This window comes from Capra hircus, chromosome 19, assembly GCF_001704415.2.
Source record: "Capra hircus breed San Clemente chromosome 19, ASM170441v1, whole genome shotgun sequence".
NCBI lineage: Eukaryota > Metazoa > Chordata > Mammalia > Artiodactyla > Bovidae > Capra > Capra hircus.
The window spans coordinates 51822327-51841501 of NC_030826.1; the positions used below are offsets into that span (position 1 = coordinate 51822327).

General features: G+C 47.2%; 1 protein-coding gene across 5 annotated transcripts in view; it reads left to right on the forward strand.

Moving 5' to 3' along the window:
- The window catches only part of TBC1D16 (TBC1 domain family member 16), an 88300-nt gene that overhangs the window by 60336 nt on the left and 8789 nt on the right, over positions 1-19175 (forward strand). For 3 of the 5 annotated variants that reach the window (XM_018063644.1, XM_018063647.1, XM_018063648.1), the window contains 7 exons: positions 11949-12095; positions 13165-13312; positions 14254-14421; positions 14940-15088; positions 15709-15843; positions 16608-16794; positions 18823-19002. In XM_018063644.1, the coding sequence (XP_017919133.1) occupies positions 11949-12095; positions 13165-13312; positions 14254-14421; positions 14940-15088; positions 15709-15843; positions 16608-16794; positions 18823-19002 (1114 nt within the window). The remainder of the gene's footprint in view (positions 1-11948; positions 12096-13164; positions 13313-14253; positions 14422-14939; positions 15089-15708; positions 15844-16607; positions 16795-18822; positions 19003-19175) is intronic. The other 2 variants (XM_018063645.1, XM_018063646.1) reach the window with 2 other exon arrangements.

Genomic DNA, 19175 nt, shown 5'->3' on the forward strand with positions numbered 1-19175 from the left:
AACTCACTCCTCCCTTCCCTTGGCTTGTACCAGCCACTAATCTGCCTTCTTTCAATGGGTTTTTCTGCTCTGGATATTTCATATGAAAAGTGAAAGTGAAAGTCATGTCCGACTCTTCGCAACCCCATGGACTATACAGTTCATGGAATTCTCCAGGCCAGAATACTGGAATGGGTAGCCTTTCCCTACTCCAAGGGATCTTCCCAACCCAAGAATCAAACCCAGGTCTCCCGCATTACAGGCAGATTCCTTACCAGCTGAGCTATCAGAGAAGCCTAGGTGTGTGGCCTTGTGTAACTTGGTTCTCTCACTTAGTATGTTTTCAAGATTCCTCTATGTTGTAGCACATATCAGTATTTCACTAATTTTATGCCTAACTAATATTTCATTGTATGGATGTACTGCATTATGTTTATCCATTTTTCAGTTGATGGACATTTGTGCCATATCCCCTTTGGGGCTATTATGAATAATGCTGCTATGCACATTAATTCATATACAAGTTTTTGTGTGGATATATATTTTTAATTTTTTAGGAGTGGAACTGCTGGGTCCTATATGGTAAATCCATATTTAACTTTTGAGAAACTTCCAAAGTATTTTCCACAGTAGTTGCACTAATTTTTATTCCCATCAGCAATGTACAAGGGTTCTAATTTCTCCACATCCTCACTGACACATATATTTTCCATCTTTGGTTTTTATTATAACCATCCTAGTATGTGAAATGGTACAATATTTCACTGTAGTTTTGACTTGCATTTCGCTCATGGCTAATGATGTTAGGCATCTTTTTATGTGCTTATTGGTCATTTGAATATTTTCATTGGAGAGACATCTATTCAGGTAGATCCGTTGTTTAGTTGGGTCAGTTGTCTTTTTGGTGTTGTGTTCTAAATTTTTCTTTTTAAAAATATAGTCCTTTATCACATATGTGATTTCAAATGTTTTCTCCCATTCTACGGGTTGTCTTTTTTACTTTCTTGATAGTTTTCTTTGAAGCTCAAAAGATTTTAATTTTGACAAAGTCCAATTTATCTCTTTTTTTCTTGGATTGCTTGTCGCTTTTGATGTCATTGAGTAAACCACGGCCTAATCCAAGGTCATGAAGATTTATGCCTATGCTTTTTCTAAGAGTTTTATAGTTTTAGCTCTTCCATTTAGATCTTTGATCCATTCTGAGTTAATTTTTGTAATGGTATGAGGTAAGGGTCCAAATTCAATCTTTTGCACATAGTTATCTAGTTGTCCCAGCACCAGGTGTTGAAGACTATTCTTTCTCCCACTGAGTTGTTTTGGCAACCTTGTTGAACACCAATTGGTCATCAATGTATGGATTTATTTCTGGACTGTCAGTTCTATTCCATCGGTCAGTATGTCTTGTCATTATGGCACTACCTCTTTATAGGGAGTTTTGAAACTGGGAAGTGTGAGTCCTCCAACTTCATTCGTCTTTTATAATATTGTTTTGGCTATTCTGGGTCCTCTTGCATTTCCATATTATGTTTAGACCAGCTTGTCAATAACTCCAAAAAAGGGAAGTAGGATTTTGTTGGGGATTGTGTTGAATGTATGAATTAATTTGGGGAGTACTGCCATCTTAACAATATGAAGTCTTCCAGTTCGTAAGCACGGGATGACTTTCCATTTGTTTCAGTTCAGTTCAGTCTCTCAGTCATGTCTGACTCTTTGTGACCTCATGAACCACAGCACATCGGGACTCCCTGTCCCTCACCAACTCCTGGAGCTTAATCAAACTCATGTCCATCGAGTTAGTGATGCCATCCAACCATCTCATCCTCTGTCATCTCCTTCTCCTTCTGCCTTCATTCTTTCTCACCATCAGGGTCTTTTCCAATGAGTCAGTTCTTTGCATGAGGTGGCCAAAGTATTGGAGCTTCAGCTTCAACATCAGTCATTCCAATGGATATTTAGGACTGATTTCCTTTAGGATGGACTGGTTGGATCTCTTTGCAGTCCAAGGGACTCTCAAGAGTCTTCTCCAACACCACAGTTCAAAAGCATCAATTCTTCAGCACTCAGATTTCTTTGTAGTCCAACTCTTATATCCACACATGACTACTGGAAAAACCATAGCTTTGACTAGATGAACCTTTGTTGGCAAAGTAATGCGTTTGCTTTTTAATATCCTGTCTAGGTTAATCATAGCTTTTCTTCCAAGGAGCAAGTGTCTTTTAATTTCATGGCTGCAGTCACCATCCGCAGTGATTTTGGAGCCCAAGAAAATAAAGTCTGTCACTGTTTCCATTGTTTCCCCATCTATTTGCCATGAAGTGATGGGACCAGATGCCATGATCTTCGTTTTCTGAATGTTGAGTTTTAAGCCAACTTTTTCACTCTCCTCTTTCACTTTCATCAAGAGGCTCTTTAGTTCTTCTTCACTTTCTGCCATAAGGGTGGTGTCCATTTGTTTAGGTCTTTTTAAATTTGGCTCAACAGTGCTTTTGTAGTTGCTATATAAGTCTTTTACTTTGTGTGTGTGTGATGTAAATGGAATTGCTTTCTTAATTTAGTTTCTGGGTTGTTCATTGCTAGTGTATAGAAATGCAATTAATTTTTGTATATTGATCCTGTATCCTTCAACTTTGCTGACTTCATGTATCAGTTCTAACAGGTTTTTTGTGTGTGTGGATATGAATTCCTAAGGATATTCTATATGCAAAATCCATCATCTGCAGATAGAGATAATTTTTACTTCTTTCCTTCAGTCTGGATGCCTTTTTGCTTCTTTGCTTTTCCTTGTCTAATTGCCCTGAGCAGAACCTTCAGTAGAAGAGAAGGGGTGAGAGCAGACATCCTTGTCTTGTTCCTGATCTAAGGGGGAAAGTTTTCAGTCTACCGTAGAGTGTGATGTCAGCTGTGGGTTTTTATAGATGCCCTTATTAAGATTGAGGAAGTTCCTTTCTATTTTTAGTTTGGTAAGTGTTTTCATCATGAAAAGAAGTTGGATTTTTGTCAAACGTTTTTTTCTGCTGCTATTGAGATGGTTGTGTGGTTTTTGTTCTTTATTAATCTGGTATATTACATGACTTGATCTTCATATGTTAAACCACCTTTGCATTCCTGGCATAAATCACACTTGGTCATGGTGTATAATCCTTTTTAGATGTTGTTGACTTTGATTTGCTAGTATTTTGTTGAGAATTTTGTGTCTCTGTCATGAGGGATATTCATTAGGGCCTAGAATGCTATGTTCTTGTGATGTCTGTCTGGTTTGGGCATTAGGAACTGACTTAATGCAAAGTCCAAAGCAAAACACACCAATGAGAATGATAAATTTCTAAGGATTTTGCAAGGAATAAGGGAAAATCAGCATATTTGGGGTACCTGTGACACATCAGATACTCTCCTTAGCAGCTTCCCTAACGTCAAGGGAAAACAGAGAAACTGGGTCTTGGAGAGTGAGAAGAACAGGAATAGAGGCTAGAGGGCAGGTAACCCAGGGGGAGGAACCCAAGGAGGCAACTGCATGGAGAGAGGGCCTTATAAGGTAGAAAGGATGTGAGTTGTCCACTTGTCCTCAGATATAGTGGGACTATATAAAGGGGTATAACTTGATTGAATAATATTCTCCTAAATCCATATCCACCTGGAACCTCAAAACTCGGCTTTATTTATAAAGAACATCTTTGCAAATGTAATTAGTTATGATGAGATCATTCTGGATTAGAGTGAGCCCTAATCCAATGACTGGTGCCCTTACAAGAAAATAGAACAGAGACACAGAGAGCCACACCCAGAGGGAAGAAGGCCCTGTGAAGAGGTAGAGACTGGAGTGATGTGTCACATGCCAGTGAAAGCCGAAGACTCCACCGAAAGCTGGAAGAGGCAGGGGAGGATCATCCCCAAGGCCTTCCCAGGGAGCTTGGCCCTGCTGACACCTTGCTTTCAGACTTCTGGTCTTCAGCACTGCGAGAGAGAAATTTCTATTGCTTGAAGCCATACAGTGTGATGCAGTGATACAAGGAGGTGTGGGCAAAAATGAGCTGATATTACCTTGCACCAGGCTGAGGACTGGGGCTTCACTGGTGGACAAAACCTGATTGCTGACAGTTTCAGATCCAGGAGCATGGGGCAATGGGGAGCAGTAGGTATGTTTTCAGGGGCATTCTTTAAGAGATAGTTTTTAAGATAGAGTTTTATTTTCCTCTGTATCTTCCTTTATTTTCTTTTTAAGTCATTGCCTTTGTCTCTGGAAGTCACACACATCATAGGTGTCAGGAATTTGAGCTTTGGATGAGCCTTTGCCATTTACCACCTGTGAAATTTGAGGATGATGTTCCTGGTCTCAGTCTTCTTAGCTATAAAATGGGGTTAATAATATCTCCTTCATAGTGTTAGCATGAGAAAATCTTTAAAGCAATCAGCAAAGCTCCTGGCACATAGGAAACCTCAAATAAATGGTAACCGAGATAATGATTGGTTATTGATACCTGACTTTTTCCTTTTTTTCTTTTCAAAATTATCCTTATTGGTTTTACAATATAAAGGCTAATATGGACTTGTTTAAAAAAAGATGGAAGATCATCTTATTATTTCTGAGCGTTGAAATGATACATTATTCTTTTTAGAAAATATGTAATATAAAGAACAAGATTAAAACAAACTATAATGCCACCTAGAGATGATTTTTATTGTCATTTTGGTGTGGTTTTCTATTTATTTATGTAGATATAAAATATTTATAAATATACATTATATACAAAACTATATTGTATCATATTTCATATAATTTTCACCCTACTTTCTTGATTCAACATAATGGCGTTTTCTTTCATCATTGAATACTTTAATAAAATGTTTCACACTAGCTTAATGGCATTGTATCATATGCATGTGCTACAATATATTAAAATATCCCTGGGACTTCCCTGGTGGTCCAGTGGCTGACTCCACACTCCCAATGCAGGGGGCCAGTTAGGGAACTAGATCCCAGATGCCGCACCTGAGAGTTCACATGCTGCAAATAAAAACACCCATAAATAAATAAATAAACTATTTTTAAAAGCTTAAAAAAATAAAATATTCCTTACTGTTAGAAATCTGGTAATCATATTGAGTACTGGTAATTTTTTTTACAACTTTCTTGAAGTATAATTGAGTTACAATAGCTGCATATATTTAAAGTGCACAGTTTGCTGAGTTTTGACATATGTGTACACGTTGTGGTTTCCGTTTCCATTTCTCTTGTGATCAATAATGTCTTATGCTTATTTGCTACCTTATTTGGCGAAGTGTCTTTTCAAATCTTTAGGCAATTTTAAACTTGTGTTGTTTGTTTTCTTTTTACTGGGCTTTGAAGGATCTTTATATATTCTGAATATAAATCCTTCATCAGTTATTTATCTTCAGTTCAGTTCAGTTCAGTTGCTCAGTCGTGTCCGACTCTTTGCGACCCCATGAATCGCAGCACGCCAGGCCTCCCTGTCCATCACCAACTCCCGGAGTTCACTCAGACTCGTGTCCATTGAGTCAGTGATGCCATCCAGCCATCTCATCCTCTGTCATCCTCTTCTCTTCCTGCCTCCAATTACAAATATCTTTTCCCAGTCTCTGGCTTGACTTTATTTTTTTTACAATACCTTTCAAAGAGCAGTTTTTCATTTTAATGAAGTCCGATTTTCACATTTTTCTTTTATAGATCATGCTTTTGGTATCACATCTAAAGAAATTTATCTAGCAACACTATTGAATTTTAAGAGTTCCTCATACATATTCTGAATACAAGTCTTTTATTGGATATGTGTGTCATGAATATTTTCTCCCAGGCTGTGGGATGCATTTTTATTTTCTTTAATGATGTAATTTGAAGAAAAGACTTCTTAGTTATCTAATCTATTATTTATTTTATGTTTTGTGCTTTTTTTTTTTAAGAAAACTTAGCCTATTCTAAGGTCACAAAAGTATTCTTTTATGGATTCTTCTAGAAGCTTTACAGTCTTAAGTATTATATCTAGGTCTGTGATCTATTTTGAGTTAATTTTTGTTTATAACATGAAGAAAGTGTTGATGTTAATTTTTTCATATATTCAGATATCCAGTTGATTTAACAACATTGGTTGAAAAACTGTTCTTTTCTCCGTTGAATTGTTTTTGCATTTTTGTCTAATTTTTTTTGTCGATTATATTTGCCTATTTCTGGGCTCTCTATTTTTTTCCATTAATTAAGAAATTTGCTCTTTAACCAACACCAAACTACACTGATTACTGTAGTTTTTAATAAGTCCTCCAACTTTCTCCTCTTTTTAGAGTTGTTTTGCTCATTCTAGGACTTTTGTATTTCCATATGAATTTTAGAGTCAGCTTGCCAATTTCTACCCAGAAAATTCTTCTGGAATTTTGACTGGAATTGTGTTGAATCTGTAGATCTATTTGGCAAGATTACCATCTTAACAATATGACCATTTCAATCTATGGACATAGTATATCTCTTCATTTATTTAGTTTTCCTTTAATTTCTCTCAGCAAGGTTTTGTGTTTTTCAGTGTAAAGGTCTTAATGTCATTTGTTGCACTTATTCTAAATATTTTATATGGGCTTTTTGCTACTGTAAGTGGAATTTTTTATTTATTACATTTTCCAATTAAGTGTTACTAGTCTTTCATAATGCAATTAATTTTTGTATAATAACCTTTTATTTTTTTAACTCTGGTAAATTCACTGATTAGTTCTGAGTTGCTTTGTAAATTCCATGGGAATTTTTTCGTGTAAACAATTATATCATCTGCAAATGGGGAGTTTTACTTCTTCTTTTCCAATATTTATGAGATTCAGTTTCTTTTCTGTCTCTTACAGAGCATAGAGCCTCCCAATCATGGGGGGAAAAATTCAGTCTCCTACCACTGAGTGTGATATGAACTGTAGAATGTCTGCAGGTGCCCTCTAGTCTGAGATGCCCTTCAATTCCTAGTTTGCTGACAGCTCTTCTTCTGAATGAGCATTGGACTTTCCTCAGAGGCTTTTTTTGCGTTTATTCACATTGAGTGTTTTTTGTAGGTAACTATGGCTGTTTTCTTAGGTTCAATACCTGGAAATGAAAGTAAAGGGTCAAAATAAATAAACATTTGTAAGGCTTTGGCATTAGATTTCCAAATTGCCATTGAGAGAAGTTTGGCTGGCATACAGTGCCCCCAGCCATGCAAGAGTACTTCCCCAAATCCTTACCTACACTGTATTTTATAAACTTTTAATTATCGCCAACTTCATAGACCTCCCCCTAAATTGTATCTTGCTTTCATTTGCATTTATTTCATTACTCTGAATATGAAAACATTATTGGTTATTTGTGTTTATTCTCTAGTGATTGTTTTTTCATGTCCTTTTGCCATTTTGTTTTTCCTGTTGGGCACTCATTTTTTAAATTTTTACATACCTTTTTTCATACTAAGGATATTAACCCTTATCATATATATGTCTCAGTTTGTTCTTTGGCTTTTCATTTTTTTAAACAGATTTTATTTTTTAGAGCAGTTTTAGATTCATAACAAAATTATGAGGAAAGTACAAAGATTTCCCATATGCCCCCTGCCCCAACAACATGCAAAGCCTCCCCATCACCAACATCCCCACCAGAGTGGTATGTCTGTTACACTTATAACAGTGACACATCATTATCCCCCCTAGTTTACATTAGGATTCATTTGGTGTTGTATATTGCATGGGTTTTAACAAATGTATAACGACATGTATCCACCACTATAATATCACACAGAGTAGTTTCACTGCCCTAAAATTTTTCTGTGCTCCACCTATTTACTGCTTCACAGTCCCAATCTCTGACAACCATTGATTCTTTTACTACTATCTACATAGTTGTGCCTTTTCCAGAATGTCATAGAGTTGGAATCATATAGTACGTACCCTTTTCAGATTGACTTCTTTCACTTTCCTCCATACCTTTTTCATGGCTTGATAGCTCATTTCTTTTTCTTGCTGAATAATATTCCATCATCTGGATGTACTGGTTTGTTTATCCATTTATCTGCCAAAGGACATCTTGGTTGCTTCCAAGTTCTGGCAGTTATGAGGGGCCACCGAAGGGCGGCATTAATTTCAACCACCCTCCCCCACCTCTACTCCACAGGCACACAGCACGATTTCCAAAATCTCATGCCCTTCCCAAGGCGCCGTGTCCTATGCACCCCATGGGACAGACTAAGGTTTACAGAAACCAGTTCCAGGATGGACACTCACTCTGGCAGAGTCCAGGGTGAAGGCTTCTGCTCCGCTGCTATGGTGGAAGGACTGGGGCCCAGAGGGGGAGAACCCTGGAAAGAGGGCCCCACACACACCTTCTGGCAACAACTTGCCTCTAGGCAAAAGTCTGCTTAAACCCTTTTACAACTCCTGTGGGGGAAATTATTTGCATTAATTAATTGACTAATTAATTCCAGGCACTATACTTGGAACCTACAGCTGGGGTTCCATTGACATACTGTTCAACTGACCCAAAAGGCTTAGGAGGAACAAAAGCAAGAGCCAGCTTAGAAGTTTGGATATTTAAAAATGTTAGTCTGGCCGCAATGTCTCTTTGACCTTGAGAACCACAATTCAATAATTTTGGAGGAAGGGAATTCCCAGGCAGTGGTTAGGACTATGCTTCCACTGCAGGGGGCCTGGGTTGAATCCCTGGTTGGGGAACTAAGATCCCACATGCCTCGAGGTACAGCCAAAAAAAACCCCAAAATAACAATTTTGGAGGTTTCTTCCCTCCTGCTTGAGCTTTTTCTGAAAACAGACACTTCCCATATGTATCAGTTATCTATAGCCCTATAATGGAGGACTCCAAAACTTAGCAACTTAAAACCACTGCATTTAATTTGTTCACAGTTCTTCTGGCTGGACTGGGCCAAGTCTAACCATTCTACTGGGTGCTCTGGGGCTTTCTCAGGCAGCTGTCACTAACTAGGGGGTCAGCCAGGTACAGGGTCTGTCATGGGCTCTGTGCATGAGGTTTGGAGACTGTGGTGCTGTGAGCTGGGTCTCTCTCTCCTTGTGGTCACTCATTTGTACCTGCGCTTCCTTACATGGTGGTAGGAATGTGCCAAGAGGGAGAATGCAGAAGCCTCTTGAGGCCAGGCTCTGGAGCTAATAGGATGTCACTCACACCATATCCTATGGATTAAAGCCACTGAAAAGACCAGCTCAGACTCAGAGGTGGAGGAATGGACACCACCCTAGGAATCTGAGGCCATATTTAAACTCCCAAGTCTGTGCCTGACATTGCTGTGATTAGCAGGTAGACAACACATCTGCTATGTTTTGCGATGACAGAGTTGACCTTTCTTATTCATTTCTGTTTTGCATGTTGGTGATCCTCAGAAAGAAAATGCTGTATTTCTTAGAGTTTAGCATCTTCTAGTTGTACCTATAAAACAGTTTTAACTTCTAGCATATTGAGAGTTATTGCCCCAAATAAACCTTCCTTATAATTTTAATGTACCACACATAATAATTTTATGAACAAGCCAGGTTATATGCAGCACATATGAATATTCCTAAAACCAAAAGGCTTTGCATGTATAAAAAGATTTTTAAAAAATTATACATATTTCAAATTTCCCAAGATTTTATTTCCATTTTTTTTTCCTATGAGTTTAAAATTCCCAGACATTTAAAATTTCACCCCAGGCATGGGTATTAAATCTCTGTGTCCTGTGCCAGGCCTGTACTGGGAGCTGGAGATGCAGAAGAGCAAACGAGATACAGCCCTTAACCCCATGGCAATGGATCTTGAGGCAGAAGCAGATGTGGCCCTTGGTGACCTAGATGACTATACAGACATCTGCTGCAACAGGCCCGAAATAACAAGAACCAAGGCTTCCATCAACTTTGCTCCAGTTTGAATGGTGGAACCCCAGCTGTAGGTCCCAACACAAGGTCTTGAATTAATCAATCAATCAATTAATGCAAATAATTTCCCCCGCAGGAGTTGTAAAAGGGTTCAGGCAGACTTCTGCCTGGGGGCAAGTTGCTACAGGAAGGTGTTGTGGGGGGTACCCTCTCTCTGGGGCTCCTTCCCCTCAGGGCCTCAGTCCTTCCACCACGGCAGGGGAGCAGTAGCTTCAGCCAGGACTCTGCCAGAGCCAGTGTCCATCCTGGATCTGGTTTCTGCAAACCATGGCCTGCCCTGTGGGGTGAGCAGCACGTAGCATGTAGGGAAGAGCATGCAGATTTTAGAGGATCGTGCTGTGTGTGTGCGTGTGGAGTGGTGGTGGGGAGGGCTGAGGTGGGGGGACTGGAAATAATGCCACCCTTTAGTGGCCCCTCTCTGGCTGGGCTTGGAGGTGAGCCCGGATGGGCCGGCCCAGTCGGGAAGCATGCCAAGCACATGCTCTCTGGCCACTGCGGCTTCATTGTTCAATAAGCAGATTATGAAATGCTGCGAGAAGCGGCTTGGTGGGGGGCTGTCTTCAGCCCTGCGGCCTGCCTTGTTTTGCAAACAATCATTGCATAGTGCAGCCCGGTCAGGGTCCCCTCAGGAGGACAGGGAATCCCTCAGCCTTTTTGGGTCTGGGTTTGTCGTGTTGCCGCGTGCTTTAGCTTGTCTGCCTTCCTCCCCATCCGGCTGTCTGTCTTCACCTGAGTCTGTTTCCTGGGAGACCCCAGGTGCCCCTCAGAAATGGGGGGACTTGGCTCCACCCACCTCCTTAGGCAGGTAGGGAAGAACAGCACACCAGGCCCAGTGCTGTTCTAGAAGCAGCAAATGTTCTAAGGCCAGTCTTCGTCCTCTTTGAGGAAATTCCGAATTAGACAGATGGTGCCTGAACAATCCCGAGTAGCTTCCTTTGGAGACCTGGTGCCCATCTGAGGAAGAGGTGCCTTCAGATTAATTGCCTCCAACACTTCTTATGTTCTTGGCTTAAACAGGAAAAGCGGGCTAAAGCGACTGCACTCTTAGCTCTGCAGGATGTTGGGGTTGGACCGATGTTTGCCTTTACTCTATTTTAGCAGTCATCTGCTAGAGTTTACTATGAAATCTCAAGAGACGTCATTTTACCTGCTGTGTAGCTGATTCCATGAAATAAAATATTTTGCAACCGAGGGTCCGAATAAAACAATGAATTTTTTAAAGAGGCAGAATAAAAGAATGGGGTGGTATTGCTGAACTTTGAACTGAGAGGCCATCGAATACCCTGGTGAAGATGTATGCCACAAAGCTTGGGTTCAAATCCCAGCTCTACCACCTGCTAACTGTGTGACCTTGGACAAGTTACTTAACCTTTCTGAGCCTTAGTTTCTGTTCTGTACAATGGGGATAATAACCGCTCATTTCCTAGGATTATTGTGAAGATTATACATGATAAAAAGCACAGGGCAAGTGGTTAACACAGAGCCAGGCTCAACTAAGTGTTTACTGGTAGTATTAATAGCATTGCAGCCGAAATGTTTCCTTATGGAATCAATATTTTTTCAGGAAAATACTGAACCAGTGTGAACCCACATGGAAGCCCCATGCTGTCTAAAACGGGCGCAAAACAGGCTTCTTTAGCAAGCCTTGAAAACCAGGGTGCCCAGCACCAAGTGCTGTTCATTCTACTAGAAGGCCTGTTATTATCTTCACTTTGCAAAGGAGGAAACAAAGGTTCAGAGAAGCTTGCTAACTTCCCCTAGGGTCACACAGCAAGGGCTCAAACCCAGTCAGTAGGACCTCAGCTGTCATTATGACAGCCTAGTGCCTTTACAGAGGTAGGACAGAATTTGGTCACAAAAGTGCTTTCCCATCCACATTAAAGTAGTTGGGCAAGACCTGTGATGGGATTCATTCATTCATTCATGGATGTTCATGGAGAACCTCTCTGCACAATGTGCTCTGCTATGTCTCTGAGCAACACACATGTTTAAATGGTTTCCCCAAGCCCTCCCTGCCCTTCCCCCCATGACTGCACGACAGACACGTGTGGCCCTCATATGACTTGCTCCACCAGCTCCCCCTCCAGCGTGGATGCCCACCTGCAGTTCCCGGACGGTCCCCAGCGCTGGGACGAGCCGCAGAGGGCCGGCGCCCTGGAGCAGATCTGTGGTGTGTTCCGAGTGGATTTGGGCCAGATGCGCTCCCTGCGCCTCTTCTTCAGGTGAGGCCCTCTTGGCCATGTTCTGGAAGCTGCCTGTGTGCCTGCCGTGTCCCCGGGGGGCCGTGCTTGGGTCTAGGACCCTAACGTTCCCAACCGTCTGCTTCCCAGCATCACCAGTGCCCTGGAGGCAGTGCCCCACAATGGCTGCCCCCCAGGAGCCGGGTCTGGGTAGCTCCCAAACTCTTTCCTCTGCCTTCAGCGTGATGGTAGCAGCTGTTGCTTGTGCTCTGGTTTGGGGCAAGATGACAAACCAGGGCTACACAGAGAGCAGTAGCTGCAGGGAGCTCCTGGTCACCCAGTCAGAGGCCCAGCTGCTCCGTGCATGCTTTGGATAGGCTATGGCTTTCTAGATGGAGGCACTATTTTCTTCATGATGGGGGGCCATCCCTCTCAGTTCCCCACCTAACAGCTACCTCATGCCTCTCTTCCTGAAAGCTGCAGGACAGCACCAGCCAAAGACCAGTGCTTCAAAGAAGCAATTGTGCCTCTGGGGGGGTTCCCACACGCAAAGCCCTATCCTGCGTTTCAGGAAAGGGCAGTCAAGGTTGGGTGATGGCCCTGAGGCACATATAGTGAATTTCCCTGGAGGATTTTCCCAGAGTGACTTCTGTGCTTAATGGAAAGCCCACTGGAGGGGAGTTCCTTAGTGCCCACCCATCTGGGTTCCAAATCTGATTCCATGTCAGGGCATCCACCCCTAGGAGATAGATGATATGATATCATGATATCTCCATGATATCTCCATGGTATCCAGGACAGAAGGGAGGATGTGACCTGGCCGGCAGGGGTGGGGACTGAAGGCTGCCCTGGCAGATCTCCTGGGGGCGAGGACAGTCCCACCTGGGGCCTCCCCAGGAGGGAGCTGCTTTGTCTTCTTCAGCAAAGAGGGTGATGGCTTCTGTGAGGGCACAATTCTGTCTGCTTCCCGCCAGCAGCCAAACTCCTGGGGGACTTTCTGTTTCCTGCCTCTGAGGTCGAGTGATAGCGGCCTCTGATTATACTTGGAAATAAAAACCCGTGTTTACATATTCATGGGTCTGTTCTCTTCCCCCCTCCAATGGCCGCTCAGCGATGAGGCCTGCACCAGTGGCCAGCTGGTCGTCGCCAGTCGGGAAAGCCAGTACAAGGTGTTCCACTTCCACCACGGTGGCCTGGACAAGCTGCCTGATGTGCTTCAGCAGTGGAAATACTGTACAGAGACGCACCTCAAAGACCAGGTAGCTAGGGAGGGGGAATGGGTGCTGCCCCCTCTTCCCTTCCCTTCCCCTCCCTTCCCCTCCCCTCCCTTCCCCTCCCTTCCCCTCCCTTCCCGCCTCCCTTCCAACCCAGACCAGAACACCCACTCTCTCCCTTGGAGTCCCAGGCCTCAAGGGTGTGACCTGTGGTCGCTGGGGGCAAACAGAGCAGCAACTTTGGGTTTAAAACATGTGCCCAGGCTTCTGGTAAAGGCAGTACTCCGCACTTGAAAAATCATGTTTTGACAAGGCTTCCTGCCATATTTTCCTCAATCTACATACAAATGTAATAAGAGCTCTTTAATTATCTGTTTAAGATAGTGTATGTGCTTATTAGAAACGGGCTGACTTTAAAATTCCTTTCCTTCCCACAGAGCCTCCTGCTGGCTTCCCTTATTACAGTAGCATGGCTTTTTTTTCCCCCTACATTGAACAACCTTTGATTTTTGAATTAAATGTCAGCTGCAGTTTTGCCCTGGATCCGTGACTGCCCGTGGAGACAACCTGACAGGCGGGCTCCCCGCTCGCAGAACAGCCATCCCTTTGTATGTGGCCAATCACATGTAATTTATTGCAGGCCCTCCCGGCAGAGGGAAGTTGGCCGTCCCAGGCATTAATTCCGTCTTTGCGGCGGGGCCGGAGGGAGAGTGGAGGGGAGAGGCGGTCGGTGGGAGTGGGCCGGGAGCTGGGAGCGCAAGGGGGGACCATGGTAAGCGGACGGTATTTTCATTTTAATTGCGTCTAATTACACTTGCCATTTAGGGGTTTGTATGCGGGGGAGAGGCGTCCCCCTCCTTTCAGAAGAGGGGAGGGGGGGAGGCGTTTACATCCCGCGAAGAGCGCGGGCTGGCTTCGAAAGCCGAGCGTCTGAGCCGCTGTTACACACCCCCCGCCCTCCCCGCCCCGACGGTCCTCGCGTCCAGCAGGTCGCCGACGAAAAGACGCGCATGCAGTTCTCCATCCGGCGTCCCAAGCTGCCGTCTTCCGAGACGCACCCCGAGGAGAGCATGTACCGACGGCTGGACGTGGCGGCCTGGCTCCGCCACCTGAATGCGCTGGGGCAAGTGGAAGAGGAGTACAAGCTTCGCAAGGTGAGGCCCGGCGACTTCGAGGCCAGGGGTCGGGGCCGCGCCCACGGGCCGCTGCCTCCGGCCGGGTTTCGGGGACGAGGGGGGTGGGCGGCGGTCGGTCCGCTGACGCCAGCGGCTGTGTGAACGCGCCCGATAGAGCGATCAAAGCCGCTGCGATGAAAAAGCAACCTCCGGAGCGGGTTCGGGGTACCCCGCGACAGCGTGTATAGAAGAGCTCGCAGCCCGCGCCCGCGATTCCAAAACCGGGATTAAGGCCCTGACGTGAGAACGACAGGTTAATCTGAGCGCCGCACCAGGGGGGGGCATTGACATTGAAATGAGCCTGGTTTGTGTCCTGTATGGGAATGGGGGGCCGGCACTTTCCCCTTCTAAACATGTGCAAATTGCAGCGATCTGAATCAAGGCATCAGTTGTCAAGAAGGCGCAGCAAAGCCACCAAAACACAGATCTCCGGGGATTTGGGGGTGCTTTGAGCGGTCCTGCTTTGGCCCCTCCCCAACTTTTGCCGCTTCCTCCAGGCCATTTTCTTCGGCGGCATTGATGTGTCAATCCGAGGGGAGGTCTGGCCCTTCCTGCTGCGTTATTACAGCCACGAGTCGACGTCGGAGGAAAGGGAGGCGCTGCGGGTGCAGAAGAGAAAGGAATACGCCGAGATCCAGCAGAAAAGGTGACCGCGGCGCCCGACCGGGGCCCCCCTCGAACTGCGGAGGGGAAACCCTCGCCGCCCCCCCTCGGAGCCGCGGAGGGAAATGCCATTTGGAAAGGCAATTTGAGGTGCAATTCAGCATTGATAATATGTTCTCTGACCCATAGTTTCCTTGGAAAATGGGTCTCCCAGGACCGTGAGCGATGGGTCTGGATAAGTGCAGTCATTACCCCCGCGCCCGGCCCCGGGACTGGCTCTCTTTAGCTCGCATGTCAAGGTTTTAGAATTCTTTTTCAACATACTTAACGAGGCGCTGACATCCCACTACTGAACGCCGGGGTGGCAGCGGGGCTGGCGTCGAGGGGAGGGCAGCTGGGAACTGGGGTTGCTGAGGTCTGTTGGGCCTCCCTGACCCTGTAGTTTCGGTGAGCTCTCCCCCAGACGCTGGGACCAGTGAGACCGAGTTAATTTGGGAAAGCCTTGTGCACAACGCCCTACCCTGCCCAGAGTCAGTGGCAGCTGGAGGGTTGGCCAACGACCCCAGTTCCCATCTTCGAGCAGGGCGGGAAGGGGCGCCCCTGGTGGCCTGGGGCGGGTGGGACGCTTGCTGACCTCCCAGCGGGCTCTCTGCTCCGTGCCAGGCTCTCCATGACCCCTGAAGAGCACAGAGCTTTCTGGCGGAACGTTCAGTTCACCGTGGACAAGGATGTGGTTCGGACAGATCGGAGCAACCAGTTCTTCCGAGGCGAAGGCAATCCCAATGTGGAGAGCATGAGGTACCGCCTCCCCGGCCAGCAGGGTTCCTTCCCAACTGGGTTTCACTCCCATCTGCCGCTGCGGAGCCTCACCTCACCCCTCAGGTCTCAGCTGACCCTCTGGGAAGTGGACCAGCCGCAGATGCTTCTGCAGGGGTCAAGGATCTTTCTTCTAGGTTCAGTGCCCCAGAATCAGAGAGTCCTTAGCTATTTTAGGCAATGTCAATGGGCCCCTTATTGTCCTAGTGACCCAGAGAGGGCCTGGAAGCCCCTCCCAAAGGTACCAGCAAAGGCCCTGCCCCCTGGGCATCCACCAAGCCAGTTGCTTGGCCCACACCAGCTGTGAACCCGCCTCCCCCGAGTGTCTCCCTCTCCCATTGGGTCTCTCCTCTGGGAGATCAAGCCACATAGGGGCTGAGGCTGGCATCTCTGACATTCTGTTGCCTCCTGGCAAATAATTGCACAAAATTAGCAGCCCATTAAAAAACGTCCCTGCCAGCCCACCCTTTGTCACAGGCAGTCGACCATTAAGAAAATCAGATCCACATTCCTCCTTGCTCTGCTCTAGAGGACTGGGGCTGGTAAGTGCCTAAGTGCAGGCCCTTACCTTTCCCCAAGCCCTGGAGATGATCCCAGGAGCTGCTCTCCTTCCTCTAAGATCAAGGTGAAGCATGGGGGCCTGGAGAGCCCAGTCTCCAGCCTGGGGTTCTACTGGCCTGGAGAACACATTGCTACGTTATGGCCACCCTCCACTGACCTCCCTGCTCTCTGCACTGCATCTCCAGGAGGATCCTGCTGAACTATGCGGTGTACAACCCAGCCATTGGCTACTCCCAGGGCATGTCGGACCTGGTGGCACCCATCCTGGCTGAGGTCCTGGACGAGTCAGACACCTTCTGGTGCTTTGTGGGTCTGATGCAGAACACAATCTTTGTCAGCTCTCCTAGGGACGAGGACATGGAGAAGCAGCTGGTGAGGCTCTCAGATGTGTGTGGCTTGGCTGCTGTGGGTCACCAAGCAGTGGGAAAGCCAAGGTGGGCCTTGCTGATAGACTGTGGGGGTGCTTAGCCCTGGGCCCGTGGACTAGGGACAGCTCCCCCAAGAGGGACACATGCTGTTCCCAGGTCCCAGGACACATGCTGCCATCCCCACCTCACACTCCTGCAGTCCAGAGGCTCCTCATGTGGCCTCCCTCCTCCCTGCATGTGGCATCCTAACCCAGGTTCCCTGGGGGGAAGGGGTCACTATCACACCTGGCCCTGTGCTTTATAAAACGTGTTCTTAGGTGTATCTGGGTCCCCCACAGGGGACATAGCCAGGGTTCCTAGGGATGGGAATGGGAGGGGCTCTTGAAGCCGCCTGAGGCCCACAGGATAGTCATCACAACCCCACCTCGAGGGCAGCAGGCCTGTTGTGCCCAGGCAGCTCTCCTCCCACCATGACCCCTGCTAACCTACACAGACCAGGCAGCAATGAAAATTGGGAGTGAGGAGGCAAAACTGGGTAAGGTGGGGCCGGGAGTGCCCACTCTTTGTGTACTCCAATCACCTGTCAGGTGCTGCTGGTGCTAGGACGTGGTCTCGGGTCCCCAGTCTGAGAGATTCTCAGCCTGGAAGCTGATAGTGCATGGGCAGGATGCTGAGTGTGCTAGGGAGTGATACAGAAAGAGCTCTGGTGATAGAGAGGGAACCAAGAGGAGTCCCAATGTCTCCTTGGGCCAGGCTGACTCCACGGCACACGGGATCTGGCCATGAACATTGCCAGGCCTGCCAAGACTTGGCTGAGCAGGGATTTTTGGGCAGTGACACTGGGTGGCCCAGTCAGGTTGGTGGCTCACATGCAGTGAGGGTCGAGCTGAATGGAGGGCCTCAAATGCCAGACCAAGGAGCACTCCTGTCGGCCAGCTATTAGGAAGCTGATGAAGACTGTGGATAGGAGAGCAGGACACAGCAGGGGGACTGGAGGAGAGGGAGCCAGGAGCAGGGAGGTGGGGACGTAAGGGGAAGGGAAGGGGCACCAGAGCAGGGGCGGGGGGCATCCATGAGGGAGGGAGGAAGGGGGTCAGCTGCCTGCCTGGACTTGTTGACCCTGCTCTGGGCCACTAGGTGAAGAAACTGGCCAGTCTGGAAGGATCCTCAGAATCAGTTTCCATGCCACCCCAGTGGCTGTCTCAAGTAGGAACAATGGGCTGTTTGTGTGGGAAGGGACCTGTGAGTCACCAAGACCCCCCCGTAGGATCCCCCGGCTGCGATCTCAGCCGAGCCTGCCCACTCCGCGCTCTCTGTGTCGGCCCTGTGATGTCAGGTTTCCACGGTACCTGGGGAGGCAATTACGGGCTCTGACGTGATTTGCCACTGATGGCTCCACAGCACATGGCCCCGTGACTCGTTAGCTGCTGGAGATCGATTTTACAACGGTGCTGGTGAAGTCAGCAGCCCAAGCCGGACGCTGCCAGAAATAGCCTTAATCTGGTCCCACGTCACTGGGTGGTGACCTGAAGCACAGGAATCAAGCCTCTCGGGGTTCAGAAATGCCCCCTCTCTGCTCTGAATCAGCTATGGGAGATGATGAATCTAGGTGATCGGAGTGGAAGGTTGTTGAGTGGGTGCGGGGGAGGGGGCGTTGTCAAAAGGAAGCTTTGCTCGACATCTCAGAAAGGAGGGGGTGTCAGAAACAGCCCATGTGGTGCCTGAGAGCCAGGGGTCTTCCTGGCCTCAGACCTGCCACCCGCAGGTTGCTCTTGCTGTCCCTTGCCACAGCCTCTGGAACAGTCCAAAATCTGGGCTAAACTGACCAAGACAGATGTGAGTCAGACTTCCAGTGACAGAACAGAATAAGTGGGTGGAGACCCATGAGCAGATAGAGACCTCACGTGTGGCACACCTGCTCTGAGGGTAGGGGAGCCCGATGAGGAAGGGCCTCGGTGGGAGGGGGCTTCTGGGGCCAGGCAGGCAGGCCTGCTTGGGCCTGGGGGGCTCATTCCTCTGGCCTCGCCCCCAGTTGTACCTGCGGGAGCTGCTGCGGCTGACCCACGCACGCTTCTACCAGCACCTGGTCTCACTGGGCGAGGACGGCTTGCAAATGCTCTTCTGCCACCGCTGGCTCCTGCTGTGCTTCAAGCGGGAGTTTCCTGAGGCTGAGGCACTGCGCATCTGGGAGGCCTGCTGGGCCCATTACCAGGTGAGCCAGGCGGGCGCACCTGGCGTAGGAGGAGGGCAGGGTGCCCGCATAACTGGGCACCTCCTCTGGGGTCCCCTTGCTCCACCATCCCTGGCCCCCCACAGGCCACATTCAGCCCCTCACACGGCGACTGCCTTCTAGTCCCACGTGGCCAGCCTCCGACCTGCAACTCG